At 35.5% G+C, this 24194-nt stretch overlaps 2 protein-coding genes across 3 annotated transcripts; one reads left to right on the plus strand and one right to left on the minus strand.

The window, feature by feature from the left end:
- The first annotated feature begins 1871 nt into the window (after positions 1–1871).
- LOC140746835 (uncharacterized) lies at positions 1872–14544 on the plus strand. The gene is made up of 32 exons (XM_073078922.1): positions 1872–2067; positions 2553–2774; positions 2957–3116; positions 3564–3726; positions 4285–4648; positions 4820–4926; positions 5111–5233; positions 6074–6271; positions 6666–6740; positions 6838–6948; positions 7162–7422; positions 7541–7738; positions 7845–7961; positions 8058–8148; positions 8244–8341; positions 8425–8586; positions 8663–8707; positions 8848–9054; positions 9248–9499; positions 9651–9831; positions 10056–10198; positions 10358–10574; positions 10716–10876; positions 10973–11242; positions 11491–11652; positions 11942–12157; positions 12291–12549; positions 12773–12922; positions 13329–13489; positions 13644–13759; positions 13853–13955; positions 14330–14544. Exons 1-32 carry the CDS (start codon positions 1938–1940, stop codon positions 14465–14467), a joined length of 5361 nt encoding a protein of 1786 aa, XP_072935023.1. The 5' UTR covers positions 1872–1937; the 3' UTR covers positions 14468–14544.
- Positions 14545–14938: 394 nt separating this feature from the next.
- On the minus strand, positions 14939–22808 carry LOC140746836 (uncharacterized). 2 transcript variants are annotated; one of them, XM_073078923.1, is made up of 6 exons: positions 22527–22808; positions 20631–22011; positions 19341–19509; positions 18633–18895; positions 18252–18444; positions 14939–18106 (listed from the first exon to the last, which is right to left on the minus strand). In XM_073078923.1, exons 1-6 carry the CDS (start codon positions 22602–22604, stop codon positions 16528–16530), a joined length of 3663 nt encoding a protein of 1220 aa, XP_072935024.1. In that variant the 5' UTR covers positions 22605–22808; the 3' UTR covers positions 14939–16527. The 2 variants fall into 2 exon arrangements, with proteins under 2 accessions (XP_072935024.1, XP_072935025.1); XM_073078924.1 differs by having other exon boundaries at positions 22539–22807.
- Between the last annotated feature and the right edge of the window lie 1386 nt (positions 22809–24194).

Here is a 24194-nt window from a genome sequence, read left to right on the forward strand (position 1 = left end):
AAGAACAAAGACTAAATTGTGAATATGATCGGATTTTGAGAGCATTGGTTAGGTGAAACTGTCACTACTAACAGTGGAGAAAACCCCGTATCCGTATTGATGCCCAATGGTATAAAGAAAGGCCTATCCTGGACCTTCCGAGATTCTTAATCATTATTTTAGAAATTGGGTATTAGAAATTAATCACCACAACACTAACAAAATAACTAAAGAAAACGGTGAACAAAATAACTAAAGAAAATCTACATGTTTGAGAGCGCTTATATTTTCGAATAAATGTAGACACAGACTTTCTGCAACTGAAACTACTAAGTTCATGGGCGTAAATCTCGTAAATATAGTTTTGCGGTAAGTTTTAAGAAATTTCCAAAAGCGGCAGTTGACAAAAAAAAATGTCTAATTTCTGATTTTTCCCCACCCTATGGGTGACCGCAATGAATTAATTCTGATTATATTATTATTTGAATTTATCGAAAAAAGAAATTACATACGTAAGGAAATAATTCTAGGAGGATACCTGTACAGTACAGTATTGGTTTAACAATGCATCCATCCTTGGCCATCCGAAATTTTGGATCACTCAATATATACGTTCATTTTTGTATTAATATTTATGCTCAGAAGAGAAGTCACGTATATTTATTTTATCTTTGATTTATAGTCCAATCTCGCTGTTCAATTCAGAGCAGCTGTTTTAAAAATGCCTATGAACGTCACAGAGATTGTTACGAGTAAGTACAATTAGTTAGGCCTTACCATTAAACAGTTCTAAGAATCTAATACTTGAACGATGATGTATAATCATCTATTTAAGATGGTATTTTGATACCGAGTGTTCTTATACTAAAAAGAAAACTCAAATAAGTACAATTTGTAGATATCGTCCACATTTAAAAGCAGAAATTGAAACGGATTTCTGTCCTGAAATCTTAATTACAATTAATGTAATCATGTTAATTACCATCGTTATAAAGCACTACAATTGTATCTAACAATCGCCCAAAATATTTCAATATTCATTTTGTTACAATTAGAATGAATGTCTCTCTCTAATTTAGAAGTAAGCATTGAATTAAATTTGATCGATATAAGCAAAACAGTTTAGGCGTCGACAACCTTTCTAAATATAAACAACTTAAGAAACAATTCATCCTTCAGTTTGTTCGGCTCTAACCGCAATCTATTTTGTAGAAACCGACTGGAAAGTCGATGAACTACCCCTTTATTGAAAAGGTCCTCAAAATGTTAACGTTCCATTTTTTCACTGGTTTCTCAAACTAATTCAATTTTGTTCTTTAAAAATAAAGTTAAAACCGCAGTTTTGAAAATTCGTTATATAATGTACGATAACGTATTTTTATTTATCTACATCAAAACCTAAGGGATTGTCCGAGCTGATAAAATAGTTTTTAGAATAAGTAATTCATTTGAACCTGACATAAACTCTATTTTTAAACAGTAATGACTACCGATTTGATTTCCAAAACGATTTTCAAATATAATTTACTGTAATGCAGCGATTGTCACTAGTACACAAATTTAGTAAATTGAGTAAAATGTTAAATTACGTACTAAGTATAATACTACAGTATTTTACATAAATAAATTGAAAATGTTAATTATTTTATGGAAAATTATTATAACTTTTTATGATTTTATAGTAGTACCTTATGAAGTTAACGTTTACGCATACGAATACGCAAAAACATAAATGATAACTCATTTTTTTTTGAGTTATCATGTTGAGTGTTATGGACCCCTGACTAGTAATTGATCCTTATTGTTTTGACACCATTGCAAGACGTTCTAACTGCTTATACAGAAGTAATATGTTAAAGTGGTCACCGCGAATGCTCAGTGCTGGTCACCATCTCGGAGGAGCATGTCGGAGTCGGGAGGGTACTGAGTGCTTTCACATTTAGTACCCAACGCCTTTTATGCTCCGGGATGGGACCTCCTATAAATATAATCCTTCCAACATATTTATTCGGGCCGCAATGGCTCTACAGATGAGAGGGCGATCTCTACTTTTATTGTTTTGCGTACTCGTCGGGGGAAAAGGGGATGGTGAGTATATTTTGTTTATTCAATTTAAATACGTTTATTTTCGTTTTTACGTACGCATGCCGACGCATATGTTTTGTAAATGTACACGTTTTGGATATGAAATACTTTTGCGAGTTGTATCGGCTTAGCTGAATAAATATTAGTGTAAAATATACTGTACCTAATATATAAAAAATGTGTTGATGTATAAGTAATCATAATACTAAGTACATACTTGCTTTTTATATTTAAACTTTTAATAATTTAGTACTTATACATTGCGTTATTTAAAAATAATAAAACATTAAAATACAAATAATTTATTTTTAATTATTTCGGTGTATGAGATTACACTTACACAATATTTTAATTTAAATATATAAAATAACAAATGTATAATTTGTTAATATTTTATACGACGTACGTTCAAGCTAACAATATTCTCATAATGACTTTATCTTTCTAATGTTTTTTTAAGTATATCTCTTCGGTCTTTCTTTATGTAGATACCGTAGACGTGTTCGACGTCCTATCGGTGGTGCACGATGGGGTGTTCCCGGAGGGTGTCACGAGAGTGCCGGGGCGGTGCCAGGGGCCAGCGGCCCGCGTCGCAGACTACTCCGCTCTGGCCCTCAACGAGAACGCCACGCTTCACCAACTGGCTGCCGGGATGTTCTTCAACACCTTCCCCGAGGACTTCTCAATCTTAGCTGTGTTTCGATTGTCAGGTACCTAATATCATTTTTCGTCATAACCCCATTACTGTCACTATACTCGACCCTGAAATCCTCTCAGAATAACAACGGAGTGGGCAGCGACGTAGGCGTAATCATCAGGTCATCATTTTTAAATATTTAAGAAGATACAGTACTAAATTAAAGTAGATTACATGACATTTTTTATCCAACAGGCACGGATCAGAACCCGTTGTTCGTGCTATACTCGGATGCCGGGGACGAACAGCTGCAACTAGTGGTGGGAGAGCTGATAGAGCTCTACTACGAGGACACCCGGGGAGACCCGCCCGACAACGAACTACTCACTTACCGAGTCAATGTTGCTGATGAAAAGTGAGATAACTTTTTTCCCTAAAAACGTGATTGCTATTTCAAATTATAATAAAATTATAAAATTGAAGTCAACCTATTGTATTGGTTATATTGGTTAGTGGTTTCTGCTCCCCTGGAATATCTGTAAATAACACCATATAGAACAGGGGTTTTAAACCTGAAAACTAAGATAATCGCCTCATATGATAGTTAACCGGCATCCATACCTTTCCACCGTAGCACAAGTACTGCTTTTTGCTCGAAATATTGTTTTATTTAAGTCTATACGCCTATATACCTGGTAGATACTTGAAAATAAAAACCCTTCTCTCCTATCTGTTTAACTAGTAACTAGCTGATGCCCAAGGGGCCGCGATAAAACTTATTTACTTTTTATCTTAAAATATTTATATTAAATATTTATACATAGAGGAAAGTCCACGTGGGTACATATTTAATAACTTTTAGATGGCACCGGCTTGCACTAAGCATCAAGGGGGATTCAGCTACTCTATTCGTGGATTGCGAGGAGAAGGAAACATTACCATTGAAACGCCAACCTGGTAGTACTTTCAACCTTGCCGGAGCTTTGGTCGTTGGCACTCAGGTTACCCCGGACCAGTACTATGAGGTATGTGTTATATAACAAATAATTACTGTGATACAGTATTGTATCTACAATAAATAGATTTAATATCAGCCAAGACTTAAGAATAATTACAACCAATAGGTACACAATTATACAGTGATTCTCTCGATATCCATCTCTCCTAAACAACACTGCTACAGTACTTAAAAGACAAATTATAGGTAACAAAAAAAGGTAACCAATAGACCTTATAGTAGTAAAAATATTGAAGATTTACTACATCAAGGTTATTGTTACAAAAGTTTTTTTTTTTTCAAAAAATATATTACATTACTTCTTCAAAAACGTTTAAAATTTATTTTAAAACGTTATAAATTTATTTTAAAATTTTACTACCTTCCCTGTCGAGACAGTTTGATCCTAAATATACCCATAAATAATATTATTAATAAAACAAATTGGATTCATTATGATTCCGAGAATACCGATATTAATAAGCTTCCACGGTAATCGTATCATTGAAGGCTAATCAACGACAGTCTTTGGCCTTATTAGTTAACTAAACTGTGACCTAGTACTTACAATACGATTTCATTGCAGGGAGATATAGAGTTGCTCCAATTCGCTAATAGGCCAGACCTTGCATACGATATGTGTGTTACCATCGCGCCGGACTGCGCGGGATTGGGTGCTTATAGCTACTTACCAGAATTAGGAACACAAAGACCTGTATTAATACACACTGAAAATAACGCTGAAATTGATCAACCTTCAGAAAAACAAGATCTAATAAATTACGATCTAAATTACGAAAATTATGGCAGAAATTCATTTTTTGACGAAAGGAACCGCTCTAGTAACTTATGGGAGGTTGCCAGCAGAGATCTTTCAACTGTCAGACCATCTTGGCAGGCACCGGAGTCCTTTGGAGTCACGACGCCATTAACAGTATCCACTGATTCTGGTAAGCACGTACATATACATACACGTATACTTACTTAAAGCTACACTGTAAACATGCATGCTAATTTCAAAATACCACCTATATTAGTCTTTCTTTAACACACAAACCATTCATTGAGAAGGCACCGCATTTAATAAAAGTATCCATTTAAGAAAAATAATTATTTTTTAGATGAAAACAGTATCTTTGGGAGCTTTACGAATTCAGACGGCATCATATCCTCGACGCTGAATATTGGACCGACGCTACCTCCTGTGATCGAAGTGACCACTCCGAGGGTAAGTCAATAACAGGTGACAGGTGTAATACATATGACCCACAGTTTCCTCTTCCTAAAGTAAATGGTAACTTTACGTACTTACTTATTTATTTACTTACTTACTACTTTTTATAATATAGGAGTAGCATACGAGTTGATGGTGAGTGGCTACTATTCTTTAAACATTTCTTTTTCTATTTCAGTCACAGCGCGAAAATAATCAAGATTTAGATATAACAGGGTTTATCACCACGGATACTCCGTACACACCGATGACTACGACAGAGGATACTGATTGGCTGACACATCCCCCGGATTATTTCCAAGTATGTAAAATTCAATTTATTAAACGTTTATAAACTTTCATTCAATACTTCCTTCTGTGTTCTTGATACCTGTTTTATCAGATATAACTTCTCCCGTTTTCCCAACATTTCCCTTCACTGCTCTGCTCCTATTGATTGTAGCGTGATGAAAAGTATACTATAACCAGCTCAGGAGTATAAAAACTAATTGTACCAAGTTTCGTTAAAATCCGTCGAGTAGTTTTTTTTTTCTATAACGGTTATACAGACAGACAGGCAAACAGGCAAAAAATTTACTGATTGCATTTTCGGCATCAGTATCCATAATCAACCCCTGATTATTATTATTTATTTTGTTATTTTGGAAATATATTTCATGTACAGAATTGACCTCTCTACAGATTTATTATAAGTATAGACTTTAAATGTCATATCAGATATTTTAAATTTAATTAGGGAATGAAATGAATAGGGATTCTTCCCTGTGTATTTCAAATGTAGTTTAACAAATGCAATTTACTTATTATAAGTAGACTAGGTTTGTACGGTGATCGAAATTAACCCTTACGCATTTATATGACCTAATCACCTTCTTATTATTTCCACTCCTGCAATTCACTGCACGTATCGCGATATATTCTAAAATCTGCTTTGAAATACGAAAACAACGACATGTGTCTTCACGATACTTGGAATTAAGACTAAAAACGATACAGCATTAATATTATATACATAGATTAGACCAATCCCTTGCCATTCTGTGTTTACCAAATTATCTATCGAAATAAGGTAATACCCATAATTTCAGGATGTATTATTTTCATCTACCTATTACAAAATAAATAAACATTTTTTTTCAAGGGAAACGCATCACGAGCTTATGATCCGACAGATAATTATTACGACTACGGAAGTTCTGGCACCTATTTAGGTCCTCGCGGGTACCCAGGTCCACCAGGCCCACCCGGACCTAGAGGACCCAAGGGAGAGGCTGGCAAGCCAGGTGCGGAAGGTCAACAGGGATTTGCAGGTCCACCTGGCCACGTTTTTGTTGTACCGGTAAGTCTGTCGATCATTGCTCTATTACGTGACATATTACCAAATATATTTTAGAATGCTTTTTGTGTTACTTAAATTGTAAGCTGATGAACAACACATCCAGCTTATTATTACAGCTTACAGAGATATGTACCGATAGTAACATAATTCTACTTGATGGCGAAAACCAATCGCAGACGCTTAGCTGACCCTAAGACAAGTACGAATATCTAATGTTAATAATGTCCTCCAGATCATATCATCATTTCAATAACGACGACATACCTACCCTTGATATAAGGCAAAAACACGCAGCAATCACACCGCAACAACCTAACCGTAATGTTAGTAACTGAAGCCGAAGTTAGTAAGGAGAGTCAATTGTAAAACTAATGATTACATCCTTATGTTGCAGCTACAACAATCCAGTAATGACAAGGGACCAGACGTTCAGTCAGAAGCGCTACGACAGATGTTACAGCAGCACATGGTTTGTAATATTATTAATTTCAAATAGACAGCGAAATATAATAAACTATTCAAAATAAATAATGTCAGTTAATGCATCAACTGTTTGTTACATTTAGGCTGCAATGAGAGGTGCAGAAGGACCTATGGGACTCTCAGGACCACCGGGACCCGAAGGCGAAGTCGGGCCCGAAGGAGTAAAGGGAGAACAAGGAGATCAAGGCGAACCGGTAATTTTATATGTACAAGGAAATAAATAAACACTGTCACTGTGGATTATTCACTAATGGGTTGTTAACCTAAAGCCCTTCCCATTTTAATATTGTTGCCACACTGCTCACTTCCACTTAAAACTCGTACAAAAAATTGCTTACAAAACACATGTGGTAGAACACATAAGAGAAAAATCACTGCCAAATTAAAATGAATTGTTAAATCAACAGGGTCCACCAGGTCCCAGAGGATTCCAAGGTCAACCGGGCAGGATAGGCAGACGTGGACATGCTGGTAGAGACGGGGAGCGAGGATCAACAGGACCAATGGGAGCCAAAGGCGAACCGGGTCACCCTGGACTAAGTGGCATGCCTGGAGATAAAGGAGAAAGGGGCATCCCTGGGCTACAGGGCGAAGCAGGTGCGCCAGGACAGGATGGACCACATGGAGATGATGGGCCTTCTGGACCACCGGGAATGTTAGGAGAAATGGTAAAATATATCAAAATTAGGTATCATAAGTATATTTTGCTTCAATCTTCATTATCAATAATAAATGTTTTCGTTATATGTTTATGTTTTACCCACTATAAAAATATATTATTTTTAGGGGCCCAGAGGTTTTATGGGGCCTAGAGGGTTTCCTGGATTAATTGGTTATCCTGGAATACCTGGAAATGAAGGACCACAAGGCATGAAAGGAGCATCGGGACAACCTGGCCCTCCGGGAACACCAGGTCAATCGGGACCGACGGGTCCTCCTGGTTCCCCAGGACCACAAGGTCCAATTGGAGCTCCAGGGATACAGGTAACATAGGAAATGCAGTTACGATTTTATGCGATACAAATCAATTGAATTACCTATAAGCCCATTAAAAATTTTTTTATAATACCTTTTCGTATTTTGAAATCAGGGTCCTCAAGGCAAGCCTGGCATATCAGGGCTTCCAGGACCAGAAGGTTCACCAGGAACCCCAGGAAACCCCGGACAACAGGGTTCGCCAGGGGAAGTAGGACCGCAAGGACCACAGGTAACGAACATTACACATAAACACGAATATCAATTGTTAAAGTTTATTTAATACATAATTAAAATTACGTAATTAACGCGTCATTCCCATTTTTAGGGAATGTTGGGATTCCCAGGAACCCGTGGACTGAAGGGTGATGATGGACCTCGAGGTTTTCCAGGAGATAAAGGGGACAAGGGAATAAGAGGTAAACAATAAGTTCTTTAAGTCCAAATAAACTGAAAAGAGATTAATCTACCTAAACCTTTAATTGTTATTTTATTTTTTTGTTTATTTTAACAGGTTTAGAAGGCGAGAAAGGAGAAATGGGCTCAAAAGGAGAACGAGGACTTTCAGGAGAAGTTGGTCCACCAGGAGTAGAAGGTCCAGAAGGACTAAAGGTACCTTAACCCTGACCTTTTTATTAACTTGTTTAATACTAACAAATTTTAATTGATTTTAAAATATATATATAAAATTCTAGGGTGTAGAAGGCCCAAGAGGCGAGACAGGATCAATAGGTCCCTCAGGCGAAAAGGGCGCAACAGGGCCACAGGGACCGCCTGGATACCCAGGAAGCCAAGGTGAAAAAGGGGATAAAGGTGCATCAGGTAGAAGAGGCAGACGAGGCGCTAAGGGCATGATGGTATTAAACTTTATCTATTATATTATATATCATTAAATATTTACATGTTTAAAATATTTAATATGTTATTTTGCAGGGATTGGTGGGAATTCCTGGGGATAGAGGAGAAATTGGACCAAGGGTAACACTCTAACAATTATTTTTCATAAATTTCTTGTTCAAATACTTAAAGAGCTTACATAAATTAGATGGTTAAATGCCAGTTAATAATCATACAGTGATATGAACTAAAATATATTATAGGGTTATAATATATTTTAGGGTTACAGAGGACCTCGAGGCAGGCGAGGTTCCGACGGGCCATCTGGGCCTAAAGGTGATACAGGACAACCTGGTCCACCTGGACCTATTGGAGAACGAGGACCTCAGGGATTAGAAGGACCTAGAGGATTCACGGGAGCTTTAGGGCCTCCAGGCGCAGACGGAAAGCCTGGCTTACCTGGTCCTCCGGGGGAACGTGGACCCACGGTATGTAATATCTATTATTATTGCATAATTAAATATTGTTCACATTTCAACTTCTACCTTAAAACTCAAAATCAAATCGACACAAATGCAATCTTAATTTTAAATACTTATATAAAATGTATTTAATAAAATGATCTTATTAATTTATCAGTCATTTTATAAGTCATTTGAATATTTATATATGTTTTTCTAGGGAGAAACGGGCGCATCCGGCTTAGCAGGGCCACCTGGCCTAACAGGTCCTCAAGGATCGAACGGCGAGCCCGGGCCTCCAGGCCCACAAGGGTCGTCAGGCATACCGGGAACTCCCGGCGAGATGGGCACGCCTGGAGAGATGGGCAAGGAGGGACCACCGGGACCACCCGGGCCTGAAGGAAAACCGGGACCAGTAGGACCCCCTGGACCACCCGGCAATAACGGAGACCAAGGATTACCAGGAACACCGGTATGCGATAAACACGAAAACTATTTCAAATGAGTTAATAAAAAAATAATATTTCATGTGTATAATGCAAAACCCCTGCATGAATCAACGAAATTATAATCGTTATGCAAGAGAAATACATGATAATATTTTTTCATTGTAAATCTTTTAGGGTGCACCGGGTTCTAAAGGAGATATGGGGCCACTCGGGCATCCCGGTATGAGAGGCGATAAAGGAGAACAAGGGGAAGCTGGGCATGAAGGTCCACCTGGACCAATGGGTCGGGAAGGACCGAGAGGATCACCTGGACCGGGTGGACAGAAAGGAGAAGTTGGAGAACCAGGACCGATTGGTAAAGTTGCCTCTAATATTTAATCAGAACTTACGTATAATCTAAAATGTGGAGAACTAAGTAACTTCTAGTTGAACGCCATTATGGACCTAAAGATACCTTTTTCGACATTTTATCTTGATTCTCACCTAAAGATATGTAGCCTTAATAACTAAAATAAATTAATATTATCAATGTCGATTATCATAAATAAAAAAAGTATTTCAACTATATTATTACAAAAGGTCCCACTGGACGTGATGGTCTGCCTGGACCGCGAGGAATATCTGGCGCCCCAGGACCAGTTGGTCCGCCAGGAGAAGACGGTGACAAAGGTGAAGCTGGCCCACCCGGAGAGAAAGGGTTTAAGGGATCGGCTGGTGAACCGGTAAGCCTTTTAGATATTGTACATAGACCAATATCAATCGTTATTGAGTTACACTTATTACGAGTATATACTACCTGCACGGTTCTATTTAATTTTGAGTATATTTATGTGAGTCAAGAGTAATTTTTAAATAGTGAAGAGTCCTCTGCAATTTTATAGGGCCCCCCAGGATCACCTGGTATCCAAGGACTTAGAGGCGAATTTGGACCCGTTGGCTTGCCAGGAGAGAAAGGTCCTCCGGGAGATCCTGGACCACCTGGGCTACCAGGTGCCGATGGTGTGCGAGGTCCTGTGGGACCAGCAGGAAAATCAGGTCCAGAAGGTCCTAAGGGTGATACAGGGACAAAAGGCGACAAAGGCGATTATGGACCTCCAGGTCAGTTTTTAACACGATTCCTCCATTAACTTTTAGTACTTATACTGATTTGTTTCTTCAACACTATGATTGAGTTATCTGTAACAAGGATTGTAATTTTTTTTAAAATAACCAATAAGAACTGAACTTAAATATTATTAGGTCTATCTGGACCTGCCGGACAAACCGGGCCACCTGGGCGAAGAGGACCTAAAGGTATACAGGGAGAGCCTGGTGCAAGAGGACCGGAGGGACAACACGGTGAGATTGGCAGTCCCGGCGCGCCAGGTCCACCAGGATCGCAAGGACCAGAAGGAAAATTGGTAAGATTACAAATGGCAAACAACATATTAAAACGTGATTCAATTTTCGCAGTTATTGCTGTTATACACTATATTTTTATTTTACAATTTCCACAGGGCCCAAGAGGTCCTGTAGGACCAAAAGGAGAAGATGGGCCTCCGGGATTACAAGGAGAGCCAGGATCTAAAGGTCTTCCAGGACCAGAAGGACAAAAAGGAGATGCTGGATCACCTGGCTTCCCTGGAGATAGAGGCGAACCGGGGCCTCAAGGGATAAAAGGTGAACCAGGACCTGACGGACCTGAAGGTAGTTCTGGTCCACCAGGTCCACCTGGACCAATAGGCCTTACAGGAAAGCCAGGTGAAACGGGACTACCAGGTAGCCCTGTGAGTATTAGATCTAAATATATGCTCAACACACATAAATAAACCATTGATATGAATAGCTATTATGTCTTATTTAAATTAGAAAAAGTTATTAAAAGTACCCCAAAAAAAACATTTTTAAACGCTGTAATTCCATTCATGTCTACTTATAATTCATTTCAGTCGATATAACCTAAACGAAACATTAACACATATGTACCTATTTAGTACCTACTAATGTATTCTAAACTTATACGTAATCATTATAGGGAATGGATGGTCCAGCAGGAGCTCAAGGCAATCCAGGAATTCCAGGAGAAAAGGGTGATACGGGTCCTAAAGGTGTTCAAGGTGAAATAGGCCCTGTTGGACCTCCGGGTGCACAAGGAGTAGAAGGCCAACGTGGACTGAGAGGACTACCGGGACCAAATGTTAGTTATTTACCAATAAAATATTATAATATGAAGTTAAATAAGTTTTCTTACTTAAACAATCTTAAAATACGCACCGAGCGGCAGTGACACTTCTGACCTTTCTATGTTTTTGCTTATTATTGTGATCACTCGATCAGATATAAAAGGACTAACTAAGGTATTCAAGGGAAGTGACGTTCCTCAGGACTACCAACATCTGAAGTGAACTTTTTAGGAAGACCATCCAAACATTATCTGAATATATTTAATTTATATTTATTGAAAATATATATTTGTAACATTATAGGGTGACGTGGGAAGTCCTGGGATAATGGGTCCATCAGGCCCACCTGGAAAACCAGGACCTTCAGGAGCAGTCGGACCACGAGGTGAGAAAGGAAGTAGAGGTCCTAAAGGACATATTGGTAAAACAGGACCAATGGGTCTGAAAGGAGAGCAAGGCGAGATAGGAAAACAAGGGCTGACTGGATCCCCTGGACCAGTAGGACCTAAGGGTGACTTGGTAAGTTATTACATAAAATGGACCTTATAGAAACATATTATCACGTAGTGTTATCATAAAAAGTTTTATTTCTAATTATATACCTAATACAGAAATATGTATTTAATACAAAAATGCGTATTACTTAATTCAGGGCCCGATCGGTCCACCTGGACCCAAAGGAGACACAGGACCGATTGGTTTACCAGGGCCGGAAGGCCCACTAGGACCTAAAGGTATGAGTGGGCCAGAAGGTAGACCAGGGCTCCCAGGACCTCAAGGTGTCCCTGGCCCGCCTGGCCCACCAGCACCAGCACCTCAACTTCCTGCAGAGCTATTCGCATCAAGCAGACGAAGACGAAGCATAGACATTAGTTCAATGGAAATAGCCACTGAAGATAACCTTGAAGAAGGTAAGTTTCTTAAAATAAATTGCTACTCAGAAAATTAAACATACTAGTATAATTATTATGATGATCTCATTAGCCTAACTGCGTAGTGAGTTCTACCAATTTTTTAAAGTACTGCTTTCTTCTGCTACCAAAATCTCTTTCCGAGATTGTTATAGTCTAAAGAATAAACTGTAGTGCCTCTAACGATAAAAAATATTATTATAACACCAATTATAAAACACAGATGAAGAAATAGAGTGGGCGCGTGATATCATGACGGGTGTCATAGCTGCTCGCACTGCGCTGGAAGTCTCGAAGCGGCCGTGGGGTACACGAGCTAACCCTGCTCTGTCGTGCCGTGATCTTCGAACATCACACGTTAATTTAACTGACGGTTAGTAAATCGATTTCCTTTTTAAATTAAATCTAAATGCAAATCTTTAGGACATTATTGACACGATAAGCAAAATAAATTAAATACACCATCTGGGTGTTAAAAAAACGAAAAAAAAAATTTCGCTAACGTAACATATGGGTACATAATATAAATATGACAGTGAAGAAGTACCTATCATGAAAAGGGTGTCTAATTAGGTACCACGACTATTTTGTTATATTGTAGTACGATTCTATTTGTCAATATCCCAGCTTTATAAGAAAATATTTCAGTTACCTATATGAATAAGTACAAGTACAAGTTCGTATTTTTTCATTACTCAAATCCTTATTTTTTCATTAAATTTCTATAGGCATCAATAACAGAATAGTTTTAATCAATACCATGTTCGTATTATTTTCAGGACACTACTGGATTGACGCCAGAGGTGGAATTGGACGACCCTTTCGAGTGTATTGTAGTGGCTACAATACCTGCATCTACCCTGATAACATGGACCCCATGATGGTTTATGAAACAGACTCGAATGTCCAAAAGTTTTCACAAAATGACAACGGCTATCGGGTATCGTAATACATTATTTTCTTTTGATTTGGTTTCCTTACCAGTTAATATATATCTGGTCAGCATGATCTATGCTGGCCATAATCTATGCTGGCCTATATAACGAAACTTGATTATTAAAAATAAAGAATGAAACTAAAAATATATTTTTTAGATGTCTTACGACGCTGACGGCGCTGGCAGTATACAACTCCGGTTCTTACGGCTACTATCGAATGGCGCAAGGCAAAACTTTACGTACAAATGCGTGAATACAAAAGCTCCTCAAAGGTTTGTATATTGTTTACAATAAGTAGCCATCAATACCTATGTAAAGTATTCAAAAAAAAAACTTTTTTTAACAAGAAAATTAAATTTTTACAGGTCTGATATCCCTCCAGAGTTAATTAGAACGAATAATATCAAACTGTTCGGAACGAATTCCGTCGAATTTAAAGAACCCCAAATCTTAAAAGATACGTGTGAGGTAATTCATTCATTCATTTTTATTGTATTTTGTAATAAATAAAATGATAGTAACTTTATAAAAAAAATTGTAAGTAAAAGAGAAAGAGTTGTTTTACCTGCGATTTTACATGCATATAGGCCAGGCCATACGTTACGATGTGAACTTCCATCAACAATTGTTGGTCGAAGTATGTGAATGATATTTCTTTGGAGATGTACCTACAGTCTACACAAAGTTACAAGAATTAATATTTACCGAAAGCTTGGATGTTTAGCTTTTTTTTATTTCAATTCTTTTAGTTGTGTAGCTGTATTCTCTTGATTTTATCCCCTAACAAAATATTCACTTTTACTTCAACATCTTTATTAACTTGTTGTTAAATATGTTCACAGGAAGGGTTCGGTGAAATAATACTCGAGATCAAAACGTCCCGCGCTGAACGGCTGCCTATAACAGATTTCCAGCCTGCATCATTCATAGATGCACACCACCAATTCGCCTTCGAAGCCGGCCCTATCTGCTTTGCGTAGAACAGATTAGTCTACAATTATGTACTTAACGTTAGATATGGACTTATGTAAATATTGTAAATAAATGTTGTGACGACTATAAACTATTTTTTTATAATCTAAGAATTTAACAAAACCTTGCACATATTCATTTTATTAAAGTAATATTAAAGTCAATGAAATACAGTAATAGCATGTTATTTTATTATTTGTAAAAAAAATATTGATCTTAACAATTCAGTAAGAAGCTTAATAATTCTGTAATACTTAACAATCAACTTAAATTTAAAAATTCAAGCAAAAGACAAAATTTCTATTTTTATCTGAAATTACTAGACTATTGTTGGTACGAAAATATACAAAAATAGTTTGGAAGAGAATAGAGTATTCATTAGAAATGAGTAGTGTACAAAATACTATCAGTATATAGTCATTTAAATGTTTTAGGTGAAATGTAATTGGGATACTGTATTTCAAAAATAAACAAACTCGTCTAACCAGATCATACGTCGACGCATTTATTGAATATTTCTAACATATCAATATAAAACATTAACTATAAAGTTAACTGAACTATCGCAATATTAATATTGAAGACATTTACAATTACGTACTTATAAACTTCGAGATGCTAATGAGATTTGCAAAAACATAAACACGTTAAATTAATTGCTGTACAAGCTATTTAAAATGTGTTTCTATAGAATATATTGTTTGTAATTTACGGCACACACGCACATGTCACCCGCCATACAGCCATGCAACTAGTCAACAAATAAATGTAGGTGGTAGACTCCACAGGCGCCAACGACGCACCTATTTCAATCTTATAATATCAGTGTTAAGCGCTACTGTGTTCTACTAAGGATGTCATAAAAGAGAGACACTTATAAAAGACGTTCCAACTTAGTTTACAAGCGTTGCAACGCATCTGTTTCTAAACTGAAATCAGTACCTTACGGATGTTGAATACAGATATCCCAACCACCTAATATTAATTTTACGTGATGCCGCCCGCCAACATCTGTAACCAAATGTGACAGGAGTCCTACTTAAATCCCTTGAAAGATATTTCACTGCAAGTAAAAAGTAAGTGAAGAAGTCTCATATAAATATATTTGCGCTTACAACCCAAACCAAAATACAGTAACTTTACACCAATGATGGCAGTATCGAAACACAAAATTTCTACCACTTTCAAGACAAAGTTCTTCATAAATCTTAGTCTTAAGTCACCAGCTGACCACATAACGAGTAACAACGTGCGTAAACATATATCTTTATTAAAGTCCGCGTAAAACTGCTAGAGCGCTTTGAATATAGAAATGAATCGCGACGCCACAGCAAATTGTATGACTACACCTGCTCGCAACAACTTAAGAGCGGACTAGCAGTTTGGCGCAGACTATACAGAGATTGACGCGAGATTGTGATGTACAAAACGCATTTTGTTCACCTTTTACCTTTTTACCATTTTAAGTAAATAAAGCACGAGTGATCAATATCAGTGTATCTCTAAGCCCACAAATCAAAACTAATTTACAATGTCAAGCTGTCTTTTCAAAAATATTTCTATATTACAACACAATGTTATGTAAACAAAATTTCTATTATTTTATACGGCATATTTTAATATTTAACATTATAGAAATAACTCAGAAATCATCTTTAATTTTAATCAGGTTTGATCAACAGAAAAAATTCAGTCTGCTAGATTTTATTATTTTAAATGATATTCAATTTCAATACAATTTAAAAATATTTTAAATTATATTGCATTAAACTTATATCTACCTAAAAATGAATTCACCAAAAGAAAAATATAAATTAAGGCGACCAATTAACTTGTTATTACTTAAATATCAGCAATAAATAAACACATCTTTTAATTCAAAACAACTGCCAAATTATAATTAATGTTTGATTATGGTCTGATATTAATCAATGTAAGCTAGTGCTTATTTAGTTTAATAGTTACTTAGATTAAAGTCCAATATATTTTGAACTTTTGCACGGTTTAATTACTTCAAGGTCTATATATTATCAGTCATATGCAAGTTAACCTTACACACCGTAATCTTCTATACGCATTTGCCACTAACTTTAACAGTATCACTTACTATCATTTTTTGTTTCATAGAATCTGTTGCTTCAATTCCATCAACTTCCATATTAACATCGTCTGTCACTTCACGTTCGCTTAAATCTCTTTCGTCTAAAACAGTCTTCGTATTACTAACATGGGTTTCATGTAAAACATCATCCTCTTGCAATGGATTATTCGTTTGAAAGGTTTTACCGCTCTCAGAAATATCTTCTTTCGTCGCTGTTATACTCTCAACATTTATAATATTAATTCCTGCACAGCTGCTGTCATTACAATTGTTATCATCAGTTTCGCAAGTAATATCTTCATCATTTTGCCTATGATTTTGTTCTGAGCCTCTGACATCGCTTATGATCACATCTTGACTTGTACTATCATTATCTTGAATATCTTCATTTTTATGCACAATATCAGTGCTCATGGATTTATCTATTTCAAAATTTTCATCATTATCTAAATCGTCTTGTTCATTTTTATCATCATTTTTACCGTCATCTTCTATAACAGAGTTGTCATCAGTTATCACTTCATGTGGTTCAGAAATTTGTTCTTCATTATCTGTAATAACTTGATCAACTTCCATATTGTTTTCTTCTGACATTTCTTCATCAAGAATTATTTCAGCATTATTGGTTTCACTATCTTCATTTAGTATTGTGGCTGTGCTTAAAATTGTACTATTATTAACTTCTAAGGTTTCTAAATGTGTATCCGTATTATCTTTTTCTTCATCTGATGAAGCCAGGAGAATGTTTTCATCATAATCAATAACTTTATTCTTTGGCATAGAAGGAAGCTCTATTTCAGCATTCTGAAGAAGCAAGCCGTCAATTCTTTTCTCCTTCGCACTCTCCGACTCTGCCTCTTTCGAACGCTCTTCCTTAGTCATTTCGGATTCAGAATAACTAGAATTTTCAATACTGATAATGTCAAAATCCTGTTGTTTTTTATTATTTCCTGTGTCACTATCTGAATCTAATGTGTCTGAAATAGCTATAGGAGTGTCAGAATCTGAATCATGAGAAGAATTAATCTCATTTTCAGAGTAAAGTTTCTGTAAAAGATGCAACTCATCTATATCAGAATCAACATCAAATGTTTCATCATCAATACTCTTTTCTTGCTTCTCATCAGTACTAGGTGTAGCTTCTTCTGTAATACTTTTAATCGTATCATCATTAACCACTTCGGATTCTGTGTCTTTTATTACTTCTTGAATTTCTTCCTCCTTTTTGTCATTTTCGATTTTTTCAGGAATAGTGCTAAGCTTACCTTCCGTTTTTTCAGTACTTGTTTCCACTGCTTCTTTAACTTCAGCTTCTTTATTATCAACTTTTGGCTCGTTAGCTGAAATATTTTCTTTTTCTGCCGACATTTTCTTAGTTTTTTCGTGTAAAAGTCTTCTTAACCGTTCTTTTCGCTTCTGCTTATCTTCTAAGGAATTGCTGTCGTCGTTTGCTTCATCATCTTCACTTTCCACTGGCGATTCATCTGCTTCTTTGTCTCCAATTTCTTCAGCTACTAACTTCAATTGATTTTGTTTATCTGCATACCTGTAAATGAACAACAATCTAAGTGATGAAAGAAGCTCATAAATTAACAAAAAAATATAGGCTCCATGGAACATTTCATATCCTATTCTACCCAATGGCTACTTCTTCAATTTTATTGCTGTCAGGAAAAATATTTCCCACTTACTTATTCAGGAGTTCTGTTTCCTTTTTAGATGCAAGGGTCTTGTTTTCTTCTAGCCTCTTCTTCAAATCGTCGCTAGCTTCAGCAGGATCTAATGTGGACACGTCGTTTGATATTCGAGATACGGCGATCCTCCATTCATTCTCTTGTCGACGTCTTTGTAATTTTTTACCACATCTTGTAAACAAATCACGCGCTAAAACAAAATAGTTTCAATAAAATAGGTGCAGTACAATGACTATGGTTACTGACTAGCAAGCAAGCGATTAGCCTACAATCTGTATAAAAGCAGAATGGTGGGTACTAAGCACCCAATGGCTCAACGATCCCCTTAACCAATAACATTTTAAAACTACAAGATATTCAATAGAACTATCGAAGTACCTTCTTCCATTATATCAGCTTCATTCCAGCCTAATCTGTCTTCGTCATTGGCGTCCCGAACACACCGCAGTACATCATGAAAATCAGGGAAGGGCAGGGGCGTTCCGATTGGCACTTTCCTGTTCACCCATTTCTCAAGTCGTTTTGCCGGTCCGATCGGTCGACCTGGCCGCGCTTCTATCTGAATACGAGGCTCTGATGGCATTTTCGTGTTTGTCAACTGGCAAAACTTTGCATGCACTCGAATCAACCTTTCTTTATACCTAAAAATAGAACAGTATAACAATTATTTTTATGCTAAATGTGGTGCATAAATTATAACGGTAAAGCTGTTGGTATGTCTGAGTATTTAATGTTTTAAATATACTGTAGGAATTAAAGTAACTAAACTATTAAAATCTATCGTTTTTTTAATATCACTGTCTCATAAAATATGTCCAAAACCATATGGACATTCTACCATTATAATAGACAATTAATTGCCAGTGGCCATCCTCGACTCTACATGAAGTACTCTGAGATCTCCAACGGAATGCAACCAGAATCTTATCAATCAATCAATAAAATGTGCTTTATCAAATAATTCATACAGGTACACATAAATACACAGATGTGTCTAAAGTCTAAACAAAAATTGTGTCACAGTAATGGAACTGCATGAAAACAATCAATTCTACTTAAGCAAAAACGTTACAAAATAATATTTACCTCTCAGTCAACAAATAAACAGAATCCTCCTCATCTTCAAACTCAACTTCTTGTTCCTCAAGTTTCTGTACCGCTCTATGAAGCTTTTTAATAGTTTTCTCCAATTTTCTGATCTGCCTCCGTCGCTTACTGTCATATTCTGCATCATCAGCACCAAAGTACTTTGTACCTGTAAATTATAATTCATTTCTGTTAACTAAACGAATTTTTATTTTGTAGAATTATCCACCATAACAAAGTTTTTATTCTTGTGTCAAACTGTATCTTATCATACATTACATTATCTATCATTATGATATATCCACAAATAAAAAAACTACAATAATTAGGCCGTCTAGTTTGTTGATGGCAAGCCCATTACAGCAGTGAATAGACAGATTATTAAAAAATATCACAGTTCATCCTCATCACTAAAATCATAATTTAATAACAAGTTATATTTTTATTGTTAACTAGGTTTTTGTTAAAGTCATCCTTCTATTATAAACAGTTTATTGAATGTAAACCTATCTTAATACTTAAAAAAACAAATCAAAGTAAAAATATAAAATAGAGCATTTATTAACTCAAAAATATTTTTGTGTTAACATAACACACATGTAAATATAAATAAAGTTGTTTTATTCATCATATTTGAGTTGACAAATAATAAAATAATGTGTGCAATAACAATTATCTGATCAAGTAAGAATTGATTGGACAATTGCAACAGTCAAAAAGCCTCTTTTATATAGAATTATTTAGATAGTATGACTAGGCTAGTAGTCTAAATATTTCTAAGCAACTTTGAAACCTACATTTGTCATAAGCTATTATCATCTGTGTTGTTTTATGACTGATAAATGCTAAACATTGCTAAGAATATTATTACACCTTTAATAAATAAAGTAAACGAAACTGAATTATTATTGAGATTTCAATGTAACACCTACACAAATATGAATAAATGTATACACATAACCTTAACATATATTTTACTAGGTCATTTTATTTTGTAAAATTATGTATGTTATTATTAAACACTATATTAAAGTATGGAGATCTTAAGAACATAGAGCTCATATCAATACCTTAATTCGCAAACCAGCCAACTCCACTTTTTGTCAAAAGTATGTTTTTTTTATTTATTTTGATAGTAAATGGCGTTAACGAAATCAAAATAAATAAAAAAAATCATTTTGACAAAAAGTGGAGTTGGTTTATTTGCGAATTAAGGTATTGTTATGTACATGGAATTTTAACCTTTTCCAACTCTGAAATATGAATGAAATAACTACTAAAAATCTTCACCTTTTTCTTTATTTTCTTTATTTAAAACTTCTCCCGCCTTCGCTGTTTTCCTTTGCAAATTTAATTCATCCACAATATCTTTTATATACAAATACATTTTATCAGGACCTGCCTTCATCGCGAAAATCTTACCCGAGACCATATCAATAAATTCCTCAGATTCTACATACTCTTTTGGACATTGCCTATAATACGTTTTTATTTTTTTCTCAACAATTTTTCTCATATCGTCTGAATTTTCTAACTGGAAACAGAGATTGATAAAGCTTCTATAGACTGGATGGAATTCACTATTATCAGTATCCGGTGTTGGCTCATTTGATTTATCATCCTTTCTCACTTCTTGTGTCAAATGTACTGTTTGCGCCCTTTTTATTGTTGTAGCTTCTGGTTCTTGTATTTTTTCTTTATTTTTGTTTTCAGCTACTTCAGTTTTTTCATCCACTGCCTTATCTGAGACATCTTGAGAGCATATAGACTTTTCCAAGTCAATTTCTATTACATGTTGGGTTTCCATGGGAGCACTATCTCCATCTTCCTGTGGGTAATCTAGCTTCTTCTTACTCTGAGGCATTGAGATACTTTGTTTATCACTATCATTCTCAGATACATTGGGTTCTTTAGTAGCGGCCTTCACAGGGCTGTCATCTATAGTAATGGGTATCTCAAAACCCACTTCACGAGCTCTCTTTGTTTGAACAGGTTTGATAGGGCTATCATCAATAGTGATTTCTATGAACTTACTTGTGTCAGGCTCTTTATTATTTTCCAATTCCATAGTATTTTCTGTTTCCACAGGACTATCCTGTTTATCCTCTTTATCATTTGCTTTTTTCTCATCATCCTTTTGCTCAGTTTGCTCCTCAGGCCTTAAGTACCACTGAGGACTAGTTCCAGATGGTATAGGTTCTGCTTCATCATCAAGTTCCACAGTTGTTATAATTTTTTCAGGTGGCTTTTTCCTAATGTTCTGCCTACTCAAGGAGGCACCCGGCAAAGCCTTCTGATCAGCCGTTCTCTTCACTGTAATGCCTGGAGGTAAGTTTAACTTCGGACCTGGGTTTCTTACCGGTTGGTGGCCTTTTATAAAGCTCATTGGATTTATTGATAAGTTATTTTGTATCTGTATTGGCCTATATAAAGGTCTCAATGTAGTCGTCTTGGGCAAGTGCTTCTGTGGAAATTTCTGCAAAGGTCTACTACCATTTGGCTTCACTTTGTGTACCTGTGGAGACACCTTCCCTGATTTAATATTTGTGATTGTTATAGCACCACCAGCCAATACTTTTTGCAACGGAGGTATAACAGGTTTTGTCTGTTTTATCACCAAACCAGGTACTTTATTTGGAAAATGAACCATTGCATTCAGTGCTGGTTTTTTCTGTAAAAAATGATTATGTATATTTAAAACATGTTTTAAAAGCATGACAAAGTACTCTATAAGACTTCAGTGTCTGCTGATCACTGGTGGCAAGTTTTTAAGGGTATTTATGCTGTCAGTTCAGATTGATATTATATTCCACAGAATGAAATTGAGTAACCATTCTGATCTAAAACATGAATGGTGGTGATGACGTTCACAAGTACATCTTTTGATGAAAAAGACATTTAAGTTACGAATTTATTACGCACATTATTTTGAAAATTATTAGTTATGATTTTTTTCAAGATTTTAATGTTAATAACTCGTTTTTGTATATACATTGTAATATAATGAATATCAGTTTAGAAAACATCATTTTTTTATTAGATTCCAGTTATGATATTGTCGGGACGCGGTTTAAAAACATCCCAGTCTAATTTGCCACCAACCCATATAGCTAGTATACCCATATGCTTCTAATTTCAGCGACAATAGCACAGCCCAGCAACGCCATATTATATATTGATGCCTACCATGATGCGTACCTTCTTCGGCGGTGGCTCTGCCTCATCCTCAGAGGATCCCAATTCTATCACGTCTTCGCTGGCCATTTTACTACTTTCATTCACCTCTTATTCCTAAAAAGTTCACTTAGCAGTCTACTATTTTAGTGCATTACACGGGAATGCAAATAACGCAAGTTATGAGATCTTCCAACATATCATTTATAAATATCTGATTAACATTAACAATATAAATATAACTGAATAATATTTTCGCAAATTTCTCACAGTTTACCGCAAGTCTGTCAATAAAAGAAATGCTATGTACATAGATAATACTCTGGCCTCTACCGTTCGTTGGCAATCAGTCTATGGCCAAATTCAGATAAAAAATGATCATTATTACAATACGTTTAAATAAAATAAATAAAGGTGGGCGTATTATAATCATAGTCGGAAAAAATCATAAAATAATGATATTTATTTCGAAGACGATTAAGGCCTTTCGTTAATGCTAATGAAATTGGGTACTTGACAGTTATAACAATAAAATATGAAATATGTTGGATATGATAGCTTATAAGTAAACATAAATTATGCAGTATTTCGTTTATTTTTTAATACGTTCTAAGTATTTTAATTTTTAAAAAGAAATTTTCGATTTTTTATCTGTGGATTTTAAATCCCAAAACGGCGACAGTGCTGCCTCAAATGTCATGTGACGTCACTACATCGAAACCAAACAAGACAAATAATAATTAAATCGTTTGTTGTTAGAGTTGGTTGAATTTATGTTGTGAACCGAAATGAAGCCATACTATATTAAAGCTGATAGCGTGAACCTGCTTAAAGAAGATCCATATATGCAGTGCAATAAATCAAAATGGATATTAAAACTTCCGTGAGATAACCTATGGAAATATCAAATAAACAACGTAAGTAAAACGTTCTTTATATTTACATATAATCATATCGGACAATTAAAACATTTCTTAACTAACTTCAGACAGAAGAAAGGTTGTCTTCAAGTAATTATTAAGATTTTTTTAAATATACTTATATTCTTATGTGAACTGTTTTAAGGTTATTAATTGGTTATATTTATATTTACAGATCTTCCCGACAATCGTATAGTGACAACGTTATATGTGCAGTTTAAGAGGAAGGCAAGTTTGTGTTTCATGAAAAGTAAAAGTTGTCCTGAACATAAGGTACATCAATGAAAATGAAAATGTGATGACTGTCCTGCCTAGAAGAAGTTAGGAGCCAAAAGTTTCGAAAGTGGGCACCAGTCTGAAATACATAAAGTAAAGTACACGGGAAATAGTACTTCTTTACTTGCGTAACCTACCCAACAAGATGAAGGAAGAAAAGTGACCATACAGTTCGTATTATTGCATTGCAATTTAATTCTGAAAATGACAGTGATAAAAATATATATCCATTTGTTACGGAAAATAATTTTAGTAATGAAGAAAAGCAAACACGCAAGCAGCACAAAAATTTAGCTTAGGTGATCTGTAGTAATTATTGTAACTGTAACATATGATAAATATATACAAAAGTTCTACTGTGTGTACTCACTAATAGAACCATATAAACCAAATAAACAAAGAAATCGGTTAATAAAATACTAATATTAGCAAATCATGTATTTTTAATTATACATTCCTGTAACTTAATCAGTGCACATGCACC

The sequence above is a fragment of the Epargyreus clarus genome, unplaced genomic scaffold (assembly GCF_041222505.1).
Source record: "Epargyreus clarus isolate Ecla_fem2 unplaced genomic scaffold, WU_Ecla_fem_2.2 ptg000014l, whole genome shotgun sequence".
NCBI lineage: Eukaryota > Metazoa > Arthropoda > Insecta > Lepidoptera > Hesperiidae > Epargyreus > Epargyreus clarus.